The 24,324-nt window shown below is 31.4% G+C and overlaps 1 protein-coding gene across 1 annotated transcript; it reads right to left on the reverse strand.

The window, feature by feature from the left end:
* Positions 1 to 1,306: 1,306 nt before the first annotated feature.
* On the reverse strand, positions 1,307 to 23,987 carry DCTN4-p62 (dynactin subunit 4). The gene is made up of 8 exons (XM_072531824.1): positions 23,763 to 23,987; positions 22,994 to 23,240; positions 21,322 to 21,467; positions 19,101 to 19,272; positions 17,893 to 18,076; positions 15,695 to 15,899; positions 4,186 to 4,397; positions 1,307 to 3,757 (listed from the first exon to the last, which is right to left on the reverse strand). Exons 1-8 carry the CDS (start codon positions 23,889 to 23,891, stop codon positions 3,541 to 3,543), a joined length of 1,512 nt encoding a protein of 503 aa, XP_072387925.1. The 5' UTR covers positions 23,892 to 23,987; the 3' UTR covers positions 1,307 to 3,540.
* Positions 23,988 to 24,324: the final 337 nt, after the last annotated feature.

Raw genomic sequence — 24,324 nt, forward strand, 5'->3', positions numbered from 1 at the left:
CGATCAAAATTGAGAATATATTTTTTAAATATTGATTTTATCATTACCAGTGAGTTTAGAGTAGTTATATTTTATATTTATCAAGTAAGGCATTGAATATTTTTGGAGCTTGATAAAGGAGGTATCTTTGACCTAACCTTTTTTGCTGTTTCCAGTTTTAACATGTTTATTTGTTTTATTGTGAGTTTCATAGGGGTGGCATAGTTTATGAAGTATATGTTTCCTATTATATATGTAAACTAACATGGAATACATATATAGTTGTCTTGTATCCATTACTTTGGTTTCAATAAATAGAAGATGACTTGAGTAAGTACGTTGTTTATATATTATTTTTAGTATTCTCTTTTGTAAAATATCAACTTTTTTAATTATGTTTTTAATACACCACCCCAACCAAGTATTCCGTATCTAATTCTGGACTCAACAAGAGAGTGATATATTTTTAAATATTTTACGTCAATTATTGATTTTATATATTTGAATTTTGGAACTAAAGCTCTCAAGCATTTTGCTAGTTCATTCATATGCTTATCCCATCTTAGATGTGAGTCTATAGTTATGCCCAGATATTTTATATTAGAGTTTGTTTTTATCGTTATGTTACGTTCCATGCAGTTAATGTTTAAGGTAGTAATACTTTATAATAGTAGATACTTTACTACAAAATGGGATAACAAACGTTTTTTCAATGTAAATTGTCAATCTTTTATAATTAAACTATTTTAAACATATCAACTTCAATTTTATTCTCTAAATCTTTCCATGTGTCTGCACTATACAAAATAGCAGTGTCATCGGCGAAACTGATTAATTTTCCTTCGGTGTTTATGTTATATAAGTCATTTACATGTATGTTAAATAATAGTGGACCTAAAACTGTTCCTTGGGTTACACCACATTGTAGGATATGCTGATCATTGTAAGTCCAATTCCAATATAGATTAAATATAATTTTCATTGTTTAGACTGTCAATATTTTTGCTTTTTAATATATTTTTTTATGTTAAACCTTATCAAAATCTACCAAACATAAGTAGACGTCTTGATTAATGCCCATGCATCTCTGGGCCAGCACATTCAATCCGAACAAAGCATCTCTTGTGCTCATATGATTTCTAAGCCAAATTGTGTAGCACTAATTTCATTTTCAGGAGTTTTAATAATTCTGCTGTGTATTATTTTCAAAAATGTCAAGTGTGTGACTCATTAAAGGTATTGTTCTGTGATCTGAGCAGGTTGTTGCACTTGACTTTTTGGGTATTGCTACAAAGATTGATTGCATGTACAATAAATAAAAAACTGGTAACATTCATATTTTTATTGCAGATATAAAATAATTTAAATAGATATAAAAACTCAAAGCATATTTTACCTCACTAATGAAAGCTGACATAAATATTAACTTACGCTATAAACAAAAAAGTGCAAATATAAGTTAGATATACATATATGAAAATCACAGTAAAATTAAATTAATATGAAAAAAATTGCCTAAGCTAAATATTTTTTATAATCAACCAACAGTAATCTTTAATAGAACATCATCGACAAACTACCTTACTAGGCAAAAAATAAGTTGAATCTTCCCGAAGATTTGTGTACGGGCGTCAATTTCGGAACTAGACGACGCAACCAGTTTAGAAGATGATGACAATAACAGCCATCTGTAGGTCATTATTTTTTTATACAAATAACTGATGCACTGGATAAAGTCTGAAAAATGTCCCGCATATTTCATTTTTAAATTAATCAATTACACTGGCCATCTTACCCCAGGTATGGTAAGTGAAGAAAAGTATCTTTGGATAATATTCGACTCGAACCTTATTTGGAATAAGCAGATAGAACGAACAACGAAGAGAGCGGTAACTACGTTAATAGCAGTCAGACAAACTCATGGAAAAATGTGGGATGTAAAAAGCCAGACATGTTATAATGGATTTATAACATGGTGGTAATTACCAATAATAACCAATAATTATATGTATATGCATGAGTGGTATGGTGGCCAAAAGTGCAATACTCAAATTAAGCAAGGTGGACATGCAAAGACTTCCTTGCCTCGGATTCACAGGGGTTAAGAGTGGCACAGCAACGGCAGCTATGGAAGTCCTACTGGACCTCCCTCATTTACACATTGTAATAAAAGGGAGGAGAGAATGGGATATTAGAGGCTGCGAGAAAACCTGAGAAACGTACCGGTTAGATCAGGACTTGGTAACATTATAAATGAAATTAGGGATACCCAATGGATGATGATTTTTGACCATATAGCACCCATATATAGGCCTAAAGTACCTTTCCAAGTGGATCTCTGCCCATGAGAGCGACGGAGCAGAGGAAATATTCGATCCAGATTACAGAATTTATACCTGTACACAGACGGGTCTAAAACTGGAGAAGTGTTGGGTGGATTCGGAAATTTAAACATTTCTATTCCACTGGGAGCATATACTTCTGTATTTTAGGAAGAAATTTTTGCAATATTGCAGTGTGCAAGACAAATTACCAGGAGTGCTTTCCAGAAGCAGCCATAAGGATACTTATAAGCTTTAAAGTGTACTCTAGGCTAGTGTTGGAATGTGCTAGTGACTGGCAGAACACAAGTGTCACGCTAGTATAAGTTCCAGGTCACCGAGAAATATACGGCAATGAAAGAGCTGAGCAGAAGAGCATCAGCGACACAATACTTAGGTCCAGAGCCAGCCATAGGAGATTGCCGAAAAGCATCGCCCGCGACCAAAAAAAGACTTTATCCGAAGGCAAAATAACTCTCACTGGAAACTATACCTCATCACATGGCAAATTTATGTATTGGACAGACATGCGCTAATAGGAAGTACTGCGAAAAACAAGCAGGAATAAGCCCAGAGTCATAATAGGCTTCCTTATTGGACCTGTTTCATGGAGACTTAAGCAGTAAACTCTGTAGCAGAGAACCTGAAACAGTCAACCATATCTTGTATGACTGCAAGGCATTGGATCGCAGACGGCAAACACGTTTTCGAGACTACAAGTGACTCAAAATATATTTGGTACCCATCCACTACACCTGTATAAGCTGGTACACGATTTCATAATCCTGAAATCGGTATCATGAAAGATTGGAAGATGTACAATAAGCCAATTGGCTGCCTAAAAACCAGTTTCCATGAAAACAAAAAAAAACCAGGAATCTTACTTCTATCTAGGGGTAAAATACCATTTTGTAGTGTTTGAAAAAGAGTGTTTAACATTTTTTAGAAAATTATGTTTATAATTAATGAAGCATGATTAAAACCAACTGTTAATTAATCAGTTTTTAATTAAGATTTAGTAGTTTTTTTTTAAATATATTACTAAGTGTGAATTTTTATATCGACTTTTTATCCTACAGATTCACTACACATCTAGGATAAATTGAGAATTATTAATTTTAAATCAAATCTTCACTTTTTTGTTTTAATATCGAACTATGCTGGCAATGCTATTTCATTTGTTTTATTTCTATAGATTTAATAAGTTATTTTTACTGTGATCGCTATAATAAATTAAAAATTACTCAGATCCTACTAGTTTTCCAAGTGTTAAAAATACTTTTACTCTATGATCGTATTTTTGCGGTTCCTTCTTTTCGAGCTGCCCCGTAATAGCGTTAGTGTAAATATGCTGCATCACAAAACCACAAGACACGTCGGTGTTTATCGGCAGATCAGCATCTGGAGTTATACGGAGTTTTATAAAGGCTTTATTAGATTTTCTCCATTTTACCAACCTAGAAAAAGAAAAATATATGAAAGTCTACAAAATATCTTTTAGAAGTAAATGCAATCATGAATGCTTTATAGAATTTACCGAACTGTCTTATACAAATGAACTTTAAATAATAAATAAATCTGTTTCAGAAGTCACTTTAATTAACTTCGTATTCTAATAATTAAAATATAATTAAAAATCAAACTAACAATTTATTTTTGGTTAATATACTATAATAACGTTGAGTCCATGGTTCTTTACCAGTGTGTCATTATTACTTGGCGAGATAAAACACATAATTTTTATCTATCTGGGGAGAATTTACTATTGTACAATTCAGCACATTGGACCATTTAAATCGATACCTTAAACCGAATTTAAAACAGTCGTATATTCGTGGAATGGAGTTTAGACGAGCATTGTATATAGGACATAAATTTTACTTACTTTGTATCATCTTGAATATTATGAGTATCCCCAGAATCATCATACTCTGCAGCATCATCTCTTGGAGGAAGAATAAAACTACTGGTAGGAATCTCAACGGAGCAATTAACTTGTTCAGTGATTTGTCGTGGTTTAATAACAATAGAAGGTGATCTAGATGAGAGACTTAATAAACTGCTTGGTTGACTCGACAATGATAAAGGTTGTTGTTTCTATAAATAAAACAAATGCTTTAATATATATAACATTGGTAAATATTATTTGAATATCATAAGACTACCACGTTTGTAAGATAATGTATGCTGCAGTTGCAGACCAAATAATTCCACACCGCGTCCTGTAAAGATCGTAAACTATTAAAAATTAGACCAAGTCTTAGAATATCCCTTCCTTCTTTTAGGTGTTTAGGCACTTCCACACAAGGAAATTAAAATAAATATTACATAACCTAACTTATAAAAGAAAGTCGCATAATCTCTTGCAGGCACCTATTATGATTAGTGCTCTATTACTAAAATGACTACCACCATCTATTGCGTAGTAGTCATACTGTACGTAGCAAAAAAACCATTATATTAAACTTGTAAATTTGACTTGGCCACCTAGGGGATACTTCCTGCAACATATTGGATATAGAGAGCTTGGAATTTTACAAATGTTTGACAAAAACCATACGTATGTATAGAATTAATCATTTCTAAATAAATAAACGTGTATTATTTGTTTACATAACTTTTTTTGAACAATTTAGGTTATAACTCCTAATATCAGGTAGCCGATATTAGAAAGCATATTGTCAATTATTTCGAGATACTTTCTTTTACAGATACCACCAAAACAAAGGAAGAAGTATGTAGAAGGAAAAGAGCAGTGGAAGCAGTGAAAAATAAAAAAAATTACCTTGAGCAAGGTTTAGTTTAATTTACAGTTGAGATAGAGAAAAGAATTTTAGTGTTTCGTACGTTTCCATACACAATGGACTTTGCTTAAATCATTCATGTTAAGGCATCTGCATTTATCTTTAAGAAACCCAAAGAAAATTTCAGGAAGGGTAAAGGGTTTTACTAAAGAAAATGTTCAGGCATTTTTCAACTTACTTGAGAGTGTTTTGCTTAAAATTAATAATACTCCAGCAACAATCTACAACGCAGACTAAGCCAAAATCACTTCAGTTCAATAGCATTGTTTAAATAGGACTAGTTTAGTTAGACAATTCTTATGGAACAAACGTTTGACTTTTACTCTGCCGTCATGTAGCGGCCTCTAGTCATAAATTTAAAAAACTATTAACAGAAACTTAATTCTCGGCAGGATTCTATTCGAGTATATTTTTACCTGTCTCATGACTAAGGCAAACCTGTACACGGATGCCAGATTGTGAAGAAAATATAAGACTTTAATAAAATGCTTATTGTTATTATCGTTGTATGCGTCTAGTGAAAGATAACTTGACTATTTCGAGCGAATATTTCAAATTGTTTTTATACTTTGAGACTTGCTAAATCTAAATCGGTTAGTAATCTATTTAAATAAAGTAGGTAAATGCTGACTTTCTTTTAATTTTTATTAGTTTATCAGATATTTATTTTGGTTATATGATTTGCTAGAAAAGGATTAAATATTTAATTGAAATACACTCGATTGCTATCGTCTTAGAACACTCATGCGGAGGTTTATTTTTTAGTCAAGACTTAAGTTTTATCATTGTTTAAAAAAGAAAATCTTTTTAAACAATGGTTTTATGTATGTTTTGAGAAAATTAAATTTTCAATCTTTTAATCTTTAAAATGACGTTTGAAAATGTAGTAAATTTATGGGTATGGTTTTTTGATAATGGTTTTGAAACAAATAAACACATCGATATGCCACAACAAGAGGCAACACATATTTAGGGACAAATTAATCTATGTGTTGGGATAAAAGGAATAATAATTAACAACACTTTAATAAATAGTATCCTTTATTTTATTTATTTATGTATTTTATAATATAAACACCAGTTTTGTATTTCTGTTTACATAAATGAGAAGTTTAAATGAATGAGCTGTTCATTAATGAAATAATTTTAAATTACAAAGTGATAAAGATACAATTAGTGATAAAAATTGATTGTAACATTGTTTTCATGAACTAAAATAAGCAATGTATGTAGTGCGAAACACTATTGGCACCGTGGATGGTTGTTTTGCTATCGAATACGTATGAAAAACGCGTGGTGTCGTTAACAAACCTTCCTCTTCTACCTCACTATATTTTTTTGGTTTGCATTTAGATAGTTTTGGTCAAAATGCTTACTGCATAGAAATTTTTTTTTTAAATCGGGTAGCTCCAGACTTTCCAATGCAGCATTACCTACAACAATATTATTATTAACACAACTGAAAAAAAAGCAATTTTCTGCACAATAAAGTAAAAAAACAATTTAAGTTCTGTATTCAAAATATAAATAACTTGGCAGTTATGCCAACATATTTATATATATATATATATATATATATATATATATATATATATATATATATATATATATATAAGAATATGTATATATATATATAAGAGTAAGAAAAAAGAAATTTTTTAGATAGGAAAAAAAAGATTCCATAGACTACCAAAAACAAATTTTTTTTGGTAGTATGGGTATGGGTATGGGATCTAGTCTTTCACCCATTCTAAGTAGCTATATCAAGGATGATGTTATCAGTGATTGTATCAACAATTGTACTTTTTTCATTCCTTTTTTAAAGATATGTAGATGATTTAGTTTTGGCACTTCCTAAACACAAAATTATTGAAATAGTCAACATTTTTAAGTATCATAATCAACATATACAATTTACAGTTGAGGAAGAGGTAGACAATTCTCTAGTTCCTTAGAGTAGGTTTCAAATCCAGTGCTTTATACAGGTTGGTGAATTGTTTGCAGTTGGTAAGTTTGGTATGGTTGATTCATAGTTGTAATAGTCGATGCTTCTCTTCTAGTTATGAAGTCTAGGGAGAGATGACCAATAAAAGATTGAAGTTTATGAAAAGTCGTTTTGCTCTTTTGCTCTAAGTTTTGTCAAGTATCCTCTACCGACTTTTTGAAAACGAATTTCGAGATTCGTTAGCTAGTTGAATTGGAGTGACTTCAGTCACCCCATGGTTGGTAGCTTCTTTGGGAAAATGATCTGCTGTTTTATTACCAGTAATTCCGGTGTGAGAAGGCAGCCATATGAGAGAGACTGTTACATCGTAAGCAGAGAGATTTTGGTATATGTCATGAATGTTTTGAACTAATAGGTGCTCAGTGAAAATTGTATTGACTAAATGGATATATGAAAGAAAATCTGAACAAATGGCAATATGTCTGTTTTGATGTGAGATACATTTAAAAGCCAACACAATACTATATAGTTCACCTGTGCAAACGTTGCATATTAAGGGTAACCGAGATGATCTTACAAGTTCATGTTTAGTGGTTACTGCACAACCAATACCAGTGGTAGTTTTAAAAGCATCTGTATAGAGAATTAAATTCTAAAAATGCTTTCTTTATAAGAAGGTTAGAAAATTCAAGTTTGTTAAAAATAGTGAGTGAGGTATATATTGAAGGGATATCTTTAGCCCAGAGGGGAAGTAAAGGTAGAGGAAATAAACTAGTCAGAAAAAGGTCAATATTTTTAAGTAGTGGACAAATTAATTGAGGTATAGGTTTTATGATAAGGTGTTGGTTATTGTTAGTGGAAGAAGACGGCATTGTGGCAATTAGGGAATGAACAAGATTAAATGGATTTGCAGATGTTGATGCAGCATACGAAAGTAGAAGTGATTATCGTCTTAGGGTAGGAGAAAGTTCATTAGACTAAAGCGAAAAGCGCTCAGACCTAGAAGTAGTTTTATTGGCGACCCATTGAAGATGACTGAGGGTTTTAACAATGTTCAACCTTTTAAAACAATTGATTTTAAGTTCAGAGATTTGATTTTTTCAATTTAATCTGGAGTCAAACATAAAACCGAGAATTTTACAATAATTAACACCAGAAAGTAGAGAATTGTTAAATAAAATTTGGGGTAAGGGAGTGGAAATCCCTATGGAAAATTTTATTAATTTGGTTTTGCTCTCAGAGAGTAATAATCCTAGTTCGTTAAATCTATCTTGAAGTAGATTTACTACACTTTGTATAAGTTTATATGAGGATGGGACAGATTTAAGATGGCAGTAAATGATTAGGTCATCAGCGTATTGAACATATTTGATGGGAGGCAAATTTCGTTGATGGCAAGAATGAATAAAGTTAAACTTAATGCAGATTCTAAAGGGACACCTTAATTTTGAGGAAGAGATCGAAAAAGTTTACCCTTGGCAAGGACTTTAAAGATTCTTTCAATTAGATATTTTTTTACAAATGAGAAAATATTACCATTTAAATTATAGTGGGAGTTTTTGTCAATGATTGCTTTTCTGGAGATTGAATAAAATGCCCCTTCAACGTTAAATATAGTTGCTACGACATCTTGTTGATTATAGATTGCTTAAGAAATGTGTGTTTGAAAAATAAAAAAGTTATCAATAGTAGACCGATTACGTCGGAAGCCGGATTGAGCGTCGGGAATAATATTATACTGTTTAACGAACCACGTGAGTATTTCATTGATCATTGTTTCAAGAAGTTTGCAGGTAATACAAGTAAGAGAAATCAGACGAAAGATATTGGAGTTATAGAGGGCTGGTCAGGTTTTTTAATTGGAATGATTATAGAATTGCGCCAAACATCTGGGAATTTTTGTGTGTTCTAGATAAGGTTATAAATTTCGAGAAGTTTGGAGAGAGATGTATTAGAGAGATTTTTTAAAAATATATAAGGGATATCATCGGGATCATCAGCAGATTTTGTACATGAAAACAAGGTAAATTTTAGTTTATTTAGGGCAAACAAGCCGTTCATAAACTTGACATCGTGTGGAGTTGACGAGATGGTGGAGAAAGATTGAGCGCGTAAAGAACTGGGAGTAAAAGCCATATTACTTTTATTGAATCTGTCTTCAACCCCATTAGCGAGTGTGTCAGAAATGAATTGACTGTCAGAGATAACTGTGTTGTTGAAGAAGATGATAGGAGAAATAGTTAGGATATAGGAATGAAGGATGACTAAATTCATAGGATGAAGGTTAGTTTTATTGCCTTGGATTTGTGAAACAGTTTTTTTTATAAATGAGAGTGGAGTTATCATATCCACTGGTAACTTTAACATCCTAATATATAAGACTAAATAATGTAAACTAAATTGTAACATATAACTTATATCGGGTTTTTACCCAGATATTTAGTGGCTCAAAAAATGTACACCTAGACACTGATGATGGAATATGGATTCCGAAAACAATTTGTCTTCATGACATAGCCCGTTTGGGTTTTTTAATTTATGTACCTTTTATAAAGAATTTTAACAAATTTTTTTTTTGTAATGATCTTTCTTTTATCTTAGTATAGATTAGGGCAAGACCTTTCATTAACGATTGTCAGCGGTATGTCAGTGGTAAATTTACTGGCTTCATTTAGAGGTTCGTTGGTGCCTAAGGAATTTTCGAGAAATTTTTCAAGATAATTCTAGAAAACCCTAATTTTTGTGTTTTTATAGGATTTGAGTGCAGCTTTTAGTTCGAAATAGTTTATAAGAAAGTTCGGATGATTGGTATCTTGTTGTGAAACTGAGGATGAATAATGAAAGGGCGAAGGAAGAAAAGAGTATATATGGTTAGGTCCAGATTTGTTGCAAAACTTTTATTTTAAATTTTCTGCCAGAATCTTGGCTGTCTCTTAATTGTCAAGGATAACCTTTCGATTAAAAAAGAGATTGGATATTTTAAGGTTATTTTTTGTTAACATTTTTTTTTCCAAACTGGACTTGGACTAGTATTTGATGTACATAAAGTTTTCTTACTTAATTAAATATCGTGTCTAAATTTGGCAAAAGATGAAGTAAAAATATACAGAGAGCAGAAAAAATGAATAAATGCGAGAGAAAGAGAGAAATTCTATTCATCATGTATGCTGTGATTAGATTTGACATCAGAAGATTTATCAGAGGATGCACTTATATATACTCTTGTAAGTCGGAGATAGTTCTTTTAACTTTTTTAAGATTCTAGTGATACGGTTTTTTAGTGAGCTTTTCCTTGTACCTATGTAGAGCTGCAATAAGTCCTTTTGAATACCATCTATGTTGGAGGATTTTTAAGCTTCTTGTAGTGGGGTGATACATACAAAAGAGTTCTCAAGAAATGTAATAAGTTGCGTGGAATTGAGTGTAAAATTAGTCGGATTATCTTTGTAAATCATTTCTATAGCGGAAATATAATAAGGTTTCATCGAGTAATCCAATCAAAGATTAGATTTGGACATTTTTTGGCTGGTTTCAGTGGCATTGAAAATGTCGAAGGAGGAAAAGAACTTAATAGCGCAAGAATACCGGATGAAGATAGATGGTAGGAGTATCATATGGACTGTCATTGAAGTGTCCCCTTTTTTGTCCTACTGCCAACATGGGCTTTGAATTAGTACGACGAGAGATGGATAAATCCATAATGGCAGCCAGGATGGATATGCAGTTAACAGAGATGGACTCAATTTCCGAAGATAGAAATTCTTTTGATGAAGTTAAGGATTCAGGATTAAGGACTCCTTAGAGTCAGCTGAAAATGAAGAAGAGGGAGGAGCATTAGCTGCAATGAGTGTGTGATCTGGTCAACTGGAGACTTTGCAATCAGACTCCACGGTACGACCCGTAAGCTTACAAAGAAAACACTATAGTCTGTCAGAGAATAAAAATATTTTAAAGGATGTATTTTCATGGTTAATTAACAGAGAAGATTGCACTTCGAAGTTCACCTTGTCAGCTATTTCAAATGTTACCCTAGGAAAACTCATGATATATGCCTATTGATCATCTGATGTTCCGTATTTTTTAGGGACTGCTCGATTAGGAATGCGGGATGGAAGGAGATACATTTGAAATAAGGATTCTTTTGGTCGCAGAAAGAAGCCTGCAGATAAAGATGACGGTGGAATTAATTATGACGTTCGGTGTATTAGTTGATCAACGATGTCGGTAGAAGTGAGGAAAATGCAGATTCGATTATTCTAAATGCGAGATGTAAAAGTAATATTTTTTGGATAAACTATTTCACCAATTTCTTTAATATATTTAAATAAAACAGAATTCAAAATGGAGTGCATGACAATAACTTGTTCCCTTTTAGAAAACGAACGGGAAGGAGGTCTAGAGACTGCGTCAACGACATATGATTTTGGGTTGGAATTGAAGTTGTTTTGTGTAAATGTAAATATTAAATTGCTGTTCATGATGTGTAGTCCTGGTTACCCAGACCGTAACACAATACCTAAACGTGAGTACCTAATGGATCCTCTTCCAAACTGGAAAGAAAGAAAAAAAGGATCTCACCTATTTCTTGGGATTTTCACTGGTTTTCTTTAATTACACCAATATAGCCGCAATTAAATTCGACTATTGAAATATAAAACCAAATTTGATACTCGTTTTCTTATCACATTGCAATTAAAGAACTTCGCTTCGTATTGTTAACTCGTCGATGAATTACTTTATCTGTTTAACACTGTTTAAATCTTTTTTAAATCCGTGAGGAACTTTAAAAAGGGTGTTTAACCTTTGACAGTTATTTGACGTTTTTTGAATCGATTATTTGAAGCTTTATTTATAAACTTCAACATTTTATTAAAAAAACAGTTTGAAAAAGTACTTTTTAGCTTCTAAACATTTATACTACTTTTGATATTTTTCATGTAATACGGCTGTACGTAGGCTCAATGAAAAGCTGGTGTAAAAGCACAATTAAAAAAAAGCAGAAATTTCCATAACCAATAACAAGAAACAAGCTGAGAAATTGCAGCGGACAGATCTCCCTTGCATTTTTCTGTGGCGATATTTTACGAGTACCATTATTTTAATGTTTCAAAACTAATTTACTTCTTCACTGTGTATACCATATATAAATCGAATTATAAAATTTAGATATTCTTTTACAATGTGTTCAATTTTCAGCTCTTAATGTTAATAAACAATGAAAATATTGGCAATTTCTTAAATAAGAAAAAAAATGCTATTTGATTTCCTCTGGGCCATAGAAGGTTTTGGTTTTTTTTTAAATGTCTTTTTTTTATTAGCTTTATATTGAGCCTACATACAAGTGTATGACATAAAAAAGTCAAAGTTATTAGAAATTTTTATATGCTAAAAATTTGTTATTCTTCAAACTGATTTTTAAAAACAAATTTAATATAATCTTGATGTTTTTTTTTTAATAATTTAAAACGAAGCCATAAATCGATATCTATTTACAAAATAACCCTAGAGTGACTGTTTGGACAAGTACAGTTGTTTAAATAATCGGTCTCCTGGATAAACAAATTGAATAACTCATAAACTGTATGGTCGTTCTGTATGATATTTAGCACACTTTAAAAACTCATTAACTGCCATAATTTTAAATAGTTATTACATATCGTTATGCAGAAAAGAAAGTTATTTGTATTTATATTATTTATATTCATATTAACATTTATAAATTTTACTTTAAAAATAAGTGTTTTTAAATTATCTCGGTCAATTCTTTATGTATTTTAATTATAAAAATATCAATATTAGAGAACATTTTATGATCTATAACTTTTATTTTAACCATATATCTCTAACATGAATAAGAAACGTTTTATGCTCATAAACTTTTTTCACTTTTTACGATTGTTTAATAAAAAAGCAAAGCAAAATTAGCTGAAGTCTTCACATAATTGTCATCAGCTACCCCTCATATATCTTTTAGAGACTTTAAACACCTGTTTAAGATTTTTTCAGCTTTTTTAGAGTTTTAGATCATAAAAAGTTATGTAATTTTTGAGAGTATCCAAATTAAAATACATGAAACTATTAACCGAAATAGTTGCAAAAAAAACCTTATTTTTGCAGTTGTTTATAAATTATAATAACTCTTTTTTGGGCAAGGACATGTAACATAGCTCCTTGAAATTATGGAAATTAATAAGTTATTAAAGTGAGCTAAATATCAATCAGAGCAAATAGTTTATAGGTTATTTAATCTGTTTATAAACATTTATAATAACGTTGATATCGTTTATGCCACAAACTTATTTAGAGGCTTATGAAAAACTGGTGAAAAACACACTTTCTAAAAAAAAACAGAATCTTTTATGACCATTACTAGGCAAGAGAGCATTTTATATTTAAAACCAAAGCATTTTATTCTTAAAATCATACTTCCATTGTCTATTAACAGTAAGAGCTGAAAATTGAAGGGACCCTAAATGAAGATCTGAATTGTGCGTTCCAACTTACATATGGCATATGCGGTAAAGAAGTAAAAATTTATAACCCGTTAAAATGATGGTATTCGTAAAATACCGCTTCGGAAAAGTAGAATGGAGAACCATTTGAGCTCGGTTTTTTTTTTAGATTTGAACTTTTTCAAAATGAAGCGCGATTGCAAAATTTGCAATATCTTGGCTTCTGTGGCACGTAAAACATATTTTTTTTTTAAACTGGGATAGGTCAACAAAAAGTTGTTTACATAATCGCTTTCTACGATAAACAAATCCTCACTATTTTTATTAGTTACATTACATACCATTATGCAAAAACAAAGTTATTAAAATTTATAAATTTCTGCAAAATCAAGGGTTTCTTGCAACTATTTTGATGAATTCTTTATATATTTTAATTTAGAAACTCACAAATGGAAGAACTTTTTGAATCTACAATTTATATTTTAACTATTTTTCTCTAACTGGATAAAAAACATTTATAGCCAAAATCACCTGTATGTCTTCACAGATTTATTATTAACTAACCCTCATATATCTTTTAGAACCTTCAAATATCTGTATAAAATTTTTACGTGAAACCAATAATTTTTTCCCAGATGGACCTTTGTATAAATTAGTTCTCCGATAAAGATGAACTTATTTCTACTTTTCAATACAATAACTAAAAATAGCTAAAGAAATACATATTTAAATATCTAATACTTTGTTTATGTTTATTAACTTGTTTATTCACTAATTTGTTTTTCCGAAGTTTATTATATCATAATTATAATACCAACGAAAACGTAAAATTCAAATTAATGCATCTCGAATATGACGCGTGCACCCTGGCGATAATAAAAAATGATGAATGAAAAAAAAAATTAAACATTTTTTCAAGTTAATTACGTAACGGAAACGGTGTAAAATAAAAGAATATAAAAAAAGTTTCTATTTACTTACCAGAGTGTAATATCCATCTTTGACAAGCCAAAGGATTTTTGTCGGAAATCTGAACATTCTTAATCCATGAATATTGTATGGTGATAAACCACATTTGTAATAACAACAAATATTTCCGGCCATCTGTAAAAAACCATTTATTTATTATGGAAGTAACATTATTTTAATTTAAAATCACTTTTTTCAAATATTATCGAATGTATGTAATATCCGGTAAAATTTATTTCTAAATACCTAATTTGTTTTCTCATACAATGTTTTTTTATGTTTTAAACACATATAATTAAAATGTTTTACTTACCTCGGACCAAATTTTTGTAATACACTTCCAAATAAAATATTTAAATTCTTTAAACTTATTTAGATATAGGAAGACTTAGAAACCACAGTACGTTTATGTACAATTTTAGTTGACACCGTATTTACTAGTTGATAGTAATAACTCTATTTTAAATGAATATCTTAAGTGATTCAAGGTCTGTTTTTTGTAACATTTTTAGTTTAACAAGTAAACCTGTTGCTAGTATGTCAGTGAAATATTGCAACGCTGGTGAATTTAATTCAGTGGATCAAAAATGGACGTTTAGTTTAGTCCTTAACTTTTTCACATAGCACCATCTAGTATAATGTATATCAAACAAACAATGGTATATTAAAATCTATTGAGACAGAAGAGTGGTGACATCTAGTGACTGTCTCAATTAGAATCAAACAAATTTATACATTGCGTTGGCTAACTAGTCCTATTTAAACAATGTCAATAGTTATAAGCTTAAAAGGTAAAAACCAGGTTGCTGCATTAACTGCTTAGGAAAATACAAATAAGTAGTTGGTTATACTTTTCGACATATAAAAAATATCATTGATGGTGTCCAAGAAATGGAGAGGAAAAAATTGTGCATTACCGTATTATGTGATATTACATATTTACATATTTTTCTTTGTTCCTATGTGGTCGTAAGCCATTGGTATCTTTAGAAATGTTATACTAACACATCTGTTTAATGACTGATTTTAGTGGTTGGGTTTCAAGAGCCTACTCGCGATTATGTTTATAGAATTTTAGGATTATCTGCCTGTCCGTCTTTCAGTCAAGACATATTTCGTACATAATAAAACCACTGTAAATGAACCAACATAAAAACAGTTTCACTTTCATTTTTACATAAAATAACATTCTTAGAAATACAGTACATACAAAAAAGTACATACCTCCTGAACACTTAAATGTTCAACACTCTCAGTAACTTGAACCATTTTATTTTCAAGTACTTCCTCTTGTTCATCTAGCTTTAATTCCAAAAAACTAATAGTAGTTTGATGTTGAGTTGGGTTGGTAAATTTTAAGATCAATTCGCATTCTTTTCCAGCTCTAAGTGGCTCCACCGTGACGATTCTAACTTCGGGTATATGATAACTAAAAAATATATAGTAAACAGTTAAAATTATTAAAGAATCGCATTTCGTAGACATATGCATGCTTGGAAAATTAATGTTTATCTACAATGTTACATTTTAATTATTGTCAAAATATAAAAACCCAATGTTAAACTAATATTAAGATTTTTCATTGCTGGTCTCTCCAGTACTACACGCGGGACATAATGGGTGGGAAACTACGGGAATTATAAAACAACAGAAAACCTCACCTAGTAGCCCAGACATGACGCGTCACAATGGTAAGAGTATATAGGATCGTAGAACAGGTGTGAATAAGGTATACCAGCAAATATAATTCTCATTCATAAGAAAGGTAGCAAGAGGTTATCAAGAAGTACAGACCTATAAGTCTACTACCAATCATATACAAGCTATTAACAAAGATCATCAACAACAGATTAAGAAATGCATTAGATGCTGCACAGCCGAGAGAGCAAGCTGGCTTCAGAAGCGGATTCAGTACCATGGATCATATTCATACGCTTCGAGAACTAATGAGTAGAGCTAAGGAATATGAAATACCGCTAGCATTAACCTTCATAGATTTCGAGAAGGCTTTCGATTCTATATATCCCAAGACAGTAATAGAAGCTTTGACCAAGCAAGGCATTGACAAACCGCACATAGAAACTTTAGCAAATATATACAGACAAGCAAAAGCTAAGGTAAAAATTTATGAAAATACTTCAGAATTTTCCACTACCAGAGGCGTCCGACAAGGAGACGCAATATCATCAAAGCTCTTCACTGCAACTCTAGAAAATATATTCAGCAAAATGAACTGGACTAAAAATGAACTTGACAAAAACAAAAACCATGTACAACGAGCTAGTGGATATCCAAGATGCAATAATAAACAACACTGTACTTGAGACAGTAGACGAATATGTATACCTGGGACAATTAATACATAAATCTGGCTCCTTACTTCCAGAAATCAATAGAAGAATGAAACTGGCTTGGACAACTTTTGGTAGAAATGCAGTTATATTCAAATCGAAGATGCCAATTCACCTGAAGAAAAAAGCATTCGATCAGTGTATACTACTAATCATGACATACGGCTGCGAAACTTGGACACTAAAGAAGGAGATAATATCAAAACTCAGTCACTCAAAGGTCAATGGAGCGATGCATGCTAGGTATAACAAAGAGAGATCGAAAAAAAAAATAGAATGGATGAGACAGAAAACCAAGGTTACTGATGTAATCCATAGAATTAAATCTTTCAAATGACAGTGCACGGGACATTTAGCTAGAAGAACTGACAATAGGTGGTCCACTAGAATTACACTGTAGTATCCAATAGGTGTCAAGAGACCAAAAAGACGTCCAAATTTAAGATGGGACTATGACATAAGGAAACAAGCCAATACAAGATGACACAGAAAAGCGAATTTTAGACAATCGTAAGCTGAAATAAAGAATGACAATGTAATTTTCAGCGGAAGCTATGTATGTGCTTTCTGTGGTTTTCAGGGTTTGACTCCGCATTGAATAATTTTGGTTTCAAGAAAAACCATTCTTTTCACGACGTTTCGGAAGGTCGCACTGACCATTGTCAAGTCATGTAGTAACGCTTCTTGCTGGTGCTTGAAGTAAAAAACTTTCAGTTTGTTTTAAACAAAATGTATGACAACATCAAAGACACTTGTAAGATGTAAACTAGAGCTGAATGGATCAATTACTCAGGAACAGATGAAGTTTAAATACCTAGGCATAGAAGTATCAGGCTATTTCGACGTTGAAGCAGAAGTAAGAGAACAAATAAAGAGAGCAACAAAAATAGCTCGCTGTGTAAACAATACACTTTGATGTAATACAGACATTATCATCGACCCGAATTGAATATTTTTCTTTCTTTCACTTGGCGCAGGGAGGGTTAATAATATACAGAATGTTGTGTTATAAACCAAGCTATTAAGAGAGCTGCATAAACTCGATTATTATTAAATGATGAGTTTACTTACTAGGCAAACAGTTGAATTTTAAACTTAACAGAACATGGATTGTATTCTGGCTTGCTAACGTTATGCTCACAAGTTCTGCATCTAAGAGTGCGTTTGATTGAAAGCTGCTTGTGGACCGGAAATAGCGTATCTACAGTTGTAGGTTGGGCTTCGGGCTGTAAAAGACGTTGACTAACAGTTGTTACTAAAAAAACATATTAGATTAATATTTTCTGCCATAAAGTTTCTGAACTGAAAAACATGAAAAACTATGGTTTAGTCTTGCCATAAATTTGATACAAGGTATTTAACGAAAAAAATTTAAACTACAGGTTTGATTTCAAAAAGTTTTGCACTTTATTACTGATGTAATGAACCACAACCTACAAAAAAATTATTTAAAATGGCCACCATTTTTCTCAATACAGCACCACAGTGTGTTAGGCCATTCATTGATCACTGTACGGATGACATCTTTAAAAAAATTGTCCAAGCTAATACTAGCGCCTGCTTCAATGACTTCTTCAAAATATTCTTGTACAGATCATGATTTCTAAAATTGACCACAATTTGTAGACGAATGGATTAAGGTCTAGGCTAGCTGATGGCCAATGGTCACTATTAATATTCAGGTACATGATTTTTAAGCCACTGTTATATAGTTCTGGCCTTATGCGCAGATGCTTTAGGGGCTCCACTAAATTTGTTAAAATGCCCCATTGATAATTTCTCGCCGCTGTTTTAAAGCCTTTTCGCAAAAATGTAAAGAAGTGACGCTATCATAGGCCAACACTCCCCACCAAACCACTACTGAATTAGGATAATGAGGCTAAGGCACCTTTTTATTGTACATTGACGACAGACTTCTTGATTTTTTTCCTATTTTGTTTCAATGCAACGAAAAGGCGAAATCCTTAAGTCCCACGTCTTGTTTGACAATACAACCCATCGGTTGGTGACTTCGGTTAATTCTTGACCCAACAACGTTAATAACCTGCGGCGTATGAACCACGCGAGGCCGGCCGGTTCTTTTACTATCACTTACTCGTCTCGTATCCAAAAATAACTTAACAGTCCAATATTACTAATAGTGGATAATTAGAACATATGTACAAGTATAGTAAAAGGAACACATAAATTGTTACTTAAAAACAGAAAATATGGCAAATGGGCTAGCTGCCAAAGTCAATAATGTCAAACCACACACACACAACCCTTGTATTGCTTACTTTCCATCAGATTTATGGGCTTAGTGAATATATCAGCAGGCAACTTTTCCACTTCTGTTTCAGCTTTCGCTGGTTCTGGTTCTTTAGGCTTGGATTTAAGCAGCGGATGAGTTAAATCAGCTGGAAGTCCAATTCTCTTACGGAGAGCAGCTGCTGTTACTCCAGTTCTATCCTAAAAAAATATACAAACATCAAACTACATTAAAAAATTTAAAATAAAAAAATATTCAGGCTTCAGTAAACAACATGTTAAATTAACTTTCAGGGCTTAAAAATATCAAATGTTAAACAACTACTTTGTAACCAATCACTTTGCTATGGAGCCATCTAAAAAAATCATAATTCGGATAGGCTATGCGATAAAAATTGCTCAGGTTGGAATTTTTGTCAGATTCACAAAACAGTAGTTACACAAACATACATAACCTAACTTGATGTATACAATTTTTGTGTTCTGTAAAATAAACATTTAAGTAAAATGTGAAAATCTATAAAAGCAAAGTTCTTCTGAATATCTTTATAACATAGACAGGAAAGTTATTTGTTCGGAATCTAATAAAACTCAGAAGTGAGTTCATTCAAGGTTAAACCTCTGTCTGGTCAATTTTTCAAAAGTTCTGAAGCATGTAGATTGGATCTTTGTAATCTTCAGAAGTATTTTAGAATCCAAAATTGCAGCTGTGTCATTGGTGTGTTGTGAAATGACAACTACCTTAGAGAATGGGATTATTTAGATAAATTATAAGCTTAAGTTATTTCTGATTTAATAAATGATGAAAAAGTAAATAGCGAATGACAGTATTCAGTTCCAGAATGTATGAGTTTGTTTATTGTTTCTAAAATGAGTTACATTTATAAAATACATGACACAGTACAAACAAAGTACAAGATACATTAAAATACATACTAACTATAAAATTTTCATAATAAGAAAGCTATCAATTAGTGCAACTGTCCTCAAAAAATTCCTCAGTACTATAGTAACACTTAGATAACACAAACTTCTTGATTGCTCTACGGAATACAAAGATATTGAGTATAGTAGAAGAGAGATTATAGTAGAAGAGGGAATTGCAAGTGGAATAGTTATACAAGTGTTATAAAATGAATCTGTCTGAATATCCTCTTTATGTTTTTTACAAATTAAGCACGCTATTTCAAGGATGTATATGCAAGGAAATGTCAAGGTACCATGTTTCTGGAACAAAGGTCTGCATGATGTACCAAACTTGACCTTGCATATCCAAGTGCTCTCTTTTGTACCATAAAAGTCTGCTGAAATGATGAAGAGAACAGCTACCCCAAAAGGCAATACCATATCTCAACTTAGAATCAATCAAGGAAACATAAACACTTTTTGCAATCTTGAAATCCAGATAATGTACAACTGATTTGACAGCAAAGCAACCTGAACCAATCTTTTTGCTTCAATATACAGTGTGTTGCTCAAATTTAAGTTATTAATTATCAATATAGAGTCCTAAAAATTTATTTACAATGACTTCATTACCCAGAGAAATTGTTGTTTAGATCATTCTTAAAAGAAATTAATTTGGTTTTTGAAAAATTAAATTTCAAATGATTAGCTTTGCACCAGTCTAAGATTTTTAGCAAATCAAAACTTATAATCTTATTCAATACCTCAGAGTCCTTGTTTTGCCATACAATTGTGACGTCATCCGCAAATATAGTAAACCAGCCATTAATGTCGAGGTTAATTATGTCTTTAAAATATACCAAGAAAAAGATAGGACCCAGGACAGGATCTTGAGGCTTAACACTCATTAATTGGTACAGACTGGCATCTGTCTTCCAAGTATGAACTGAACTCGCTGGAAACACTGAAGAGCTTTAACACATTGCGTGCCACATCAGGCATATCTGCCCGACAGTGATGTTTCCATTCAGGCATATAAGCTTGACGCACACTTTTGTGTAAAAGGCCTCGACACGAATGGCCATATGGGGTATTTTTCCAATATATGCGTGAAACGCAATGTGTTAAAAGTACTTCAACTATAGGTTAGTAGGTTTTTATTCCAGATCCTATCCCAATTCCAATCTTTTTGATTGACTAAATTACTTGCAAAAAAAATGAATGTTAAACTAGAATGTGGAAATAACCACATTCCCCACAACCCCCCCAAACATCAATTTTATGATATGACAACTTCAAACATGTTCAAATATAAATTATACTTAAGACAAAAAAAATACTCACTGTATAGCTCACATATTTTCCTCTTTGCTTCTTCTTATCCTTTTCTTGTTGTTGTTTCTGGGCAACAACTATAGCCTTGTACATATCCACTAATTCCTGCAACCTATTAGCATGGACATTTTCTCTTTCAGGCCATCCGCCAGTTACTGTAAAATATAGAAATATTTAGTAGAAAGAAAATATACTCGGTTCGCTATTCCCAGTCCGAACTGTCTAGTGAATTTAATAATAATTTTTTTGCGAAGTTAGTTACTTTTTGACAGACTAAAAGTGGCTGGAAATTATTATACAACCAAGCACACGTACTCATAGCCAATATTAATAGTAAACAAACTAAATAGTAAATAAAATAGAACTTTGTGAATTACCAACAATCAATATTTATTTATCTGCACCATATAATAAATAGTTATGTTAAATTATAACAACTAAAATATATTTTTTAAATATATACTACCCAAAATTTGATGGGTTTAGTATACACTTCCATTATTTAGCATAATTCTTCTTTTTTTAAAGAAAGAAGTCTGCAATAATAGGATACTTGAGCTATTAATACTGAGAAGTAGGAATTGTTGTGTTGTAGGTTTCCGACAATGAATCTGTCAAAATATGCCCGAGCTAAGCGAATGGAGTATAAAAGAAATTTGTGTGAATAAAAAAACATTTTGCAATGTGAATTTTTTATTGAACTATACTAGATTTTTTTGAAGCATTCTAGTATAAAGTGGTCTTACTGCAGCTAATTAGCTCATTGTACAAGATCATTATTATAAAATTAAATGTTCACAGTTTGGTATGTGGTGTAAAAGGGTGTAGAGAGAAGAACTCAAATGAACACCAGCCTAGGCTGGGATGAAAAACAGATTTAACACTAACTTAAATTTAATTCTAGGATTAAATAGCAATTTCTGAGCTTAGCTAGACATTAAGTAACATTCATAAGTAGAATACATAGCTAATAGTGGTATTGTCCAATAATACTGTGTTGTGGGATATTTCACTAAGGCTAATTTCACTATTATATCTAATTACAACAATAACTGCTTAGAAGAAAGTCATTTCTTTGTTAAAAGTGAACTACTGGTAACACTGCAGGTTTGAATGAAAGAAGTACTGTTAATGATTGATTCAATAATATTTATGCAAGAATGATGTGATGCAAACTATTTAGTTATAAAATATACTAAAACTATGCGTAGTGAATATTTTGCGAGTGGCTAGCAACTGGGCTTTTATATCAAAAAGATTGTTAAATACCTTCCTTTGCTATTCCTCCTAAGAATCGCAATATGGGCATGATTTAAAATCTATACCAGGTAAACGGAATTTCACCAGTATGTTTAAAATATCAACATTACATCATATAATTATAATGATTTATATTTAAGGTTACATGTCATAAATATATTATATCATGGTTTACTCAATAACTCAATATTAAATTGATTGACAATATAATATCCATTAAAACATTCTTAAATATTCTTTGTTTACACTTAGAAATTAGATTTTGTGTGTAAACTAGCAACAGCAACTAGGTTTTTTACTTTACTAACAAAAAAGTGCATATTTTTGTAAAATAAATTTTTGTCACACCCATAGAGATATAAATTGATTTTAAAAACACACTTTTTGTATATCGTTAAGAAAATATTGGCTAAAATAATACCTGTAGACTGATCTGGTATACCGACATCTCTAGAACTCCATCTGCAGAATTGGCAATATAAGTAATACATTTTCTTGGTAGTAACCTTCTCTTCACCTTCAGCTGGAGTTTTTGTTGAGGCCATTCTTGGAGATAATTCTTGCTCACAGCTGGGACAATTATAACAGTTTCCACATCTATTTTTCTTTACCCTAGCTTCTGATGTAGGAATATTTTCTGAACATTTTCCACAAAAATTTGAATCCACCTAAAAATAAAAAGCTTCTGAAACTGTTTTCTTGTGACATGTCAAGTTAAATATTATGTTTATATGGGATTAAGCCACAACTGATTGTAATGAAAATTGCATTATTACCTAATGTTTAACATTTTGATGTCCACCCCGGAAATTGCTTTAAAAAAGGATTATTTTAAAAAATTCTATCAAAATGTATAACAACGTCCACAAGTTGTTAGTAGGTTATGAAACGAAATCAAAACCTCAAACATTTGATCATAACATTGTCCTTAAGCTATTTTCTTATGGCATCTTAATACTATTTTTGCTACTTATAAATTATCAATCCACTAATGTTCTGTATTTTGAGAACGATTTCAGAAGTGCAAATCCAAACGTCAAATAAACTTATTTTAAAGTAAAATTGTGGCTTATTCCCAGTAAAAATAGTATTAAATTTGATCATGACCATACATAATAATTATGCCCTAAACTCCTAAATATATTTACTATATACATTTTACAAGATATATGAATCTGGAATAAATTTACCTCATGACACACGCAAAAGCTGCAACGAAGCTGTGTGCAATATCTGCAAAAATATAGATACGGTATAGGTTTTAATAAGCCGCAACTACAGGCATAATTTACAACATTTGGTCCTGTTACATATGACATTTTCTACTTAGTATTGTTTAAATTATTTCTCTTTAAACTTCTTATAATTTTCTCTTTTAACTATTTACTCCTACTCCAAATGTCATTACCGTCAATGTCAACTGTCATTTATTTGTCTGTCTTAAATAATGTGAGCTTTCTGCCATAGAGGCCGCCTTCGTACAGACTCCGTAGTGTTAATTGCCTACATGTTCAAAACATTTCAAAATTAATTTTATCTATGAATAAATGTAAATGTAGAAAGTAGAACATGAGTCCTTAACAAAACTGGTTTTGATGTTTGTACACCTTTTAGTATAATTTGAGAGACTTTTAAACTTGTTTACAATACAAATATTAATTTATCATTGTTTAACTGCTTTAAATACACATAGCAAAGTATAATTTCGCTTCTTTGAGAAGTTTACTATGAAAATAAAGGTGTGCCAATTTA

This window comes from Diabrotica undecimpunctata, chromosome 5, assembly GCF_040954645.1.
Source record: "Diabrotica undecimpunctata isolate CICGRU chromosome 5, icDiaUnde3, whole genome shotgun sequence".
In the NCBI taxonomy this organism is placed as follows: Eukaryota; Metazoa; Arthropoda; class Insecta; order Coleoptera; family Chrysomelidae; genus Diabrotica; species Diabrotica undecimpunctata.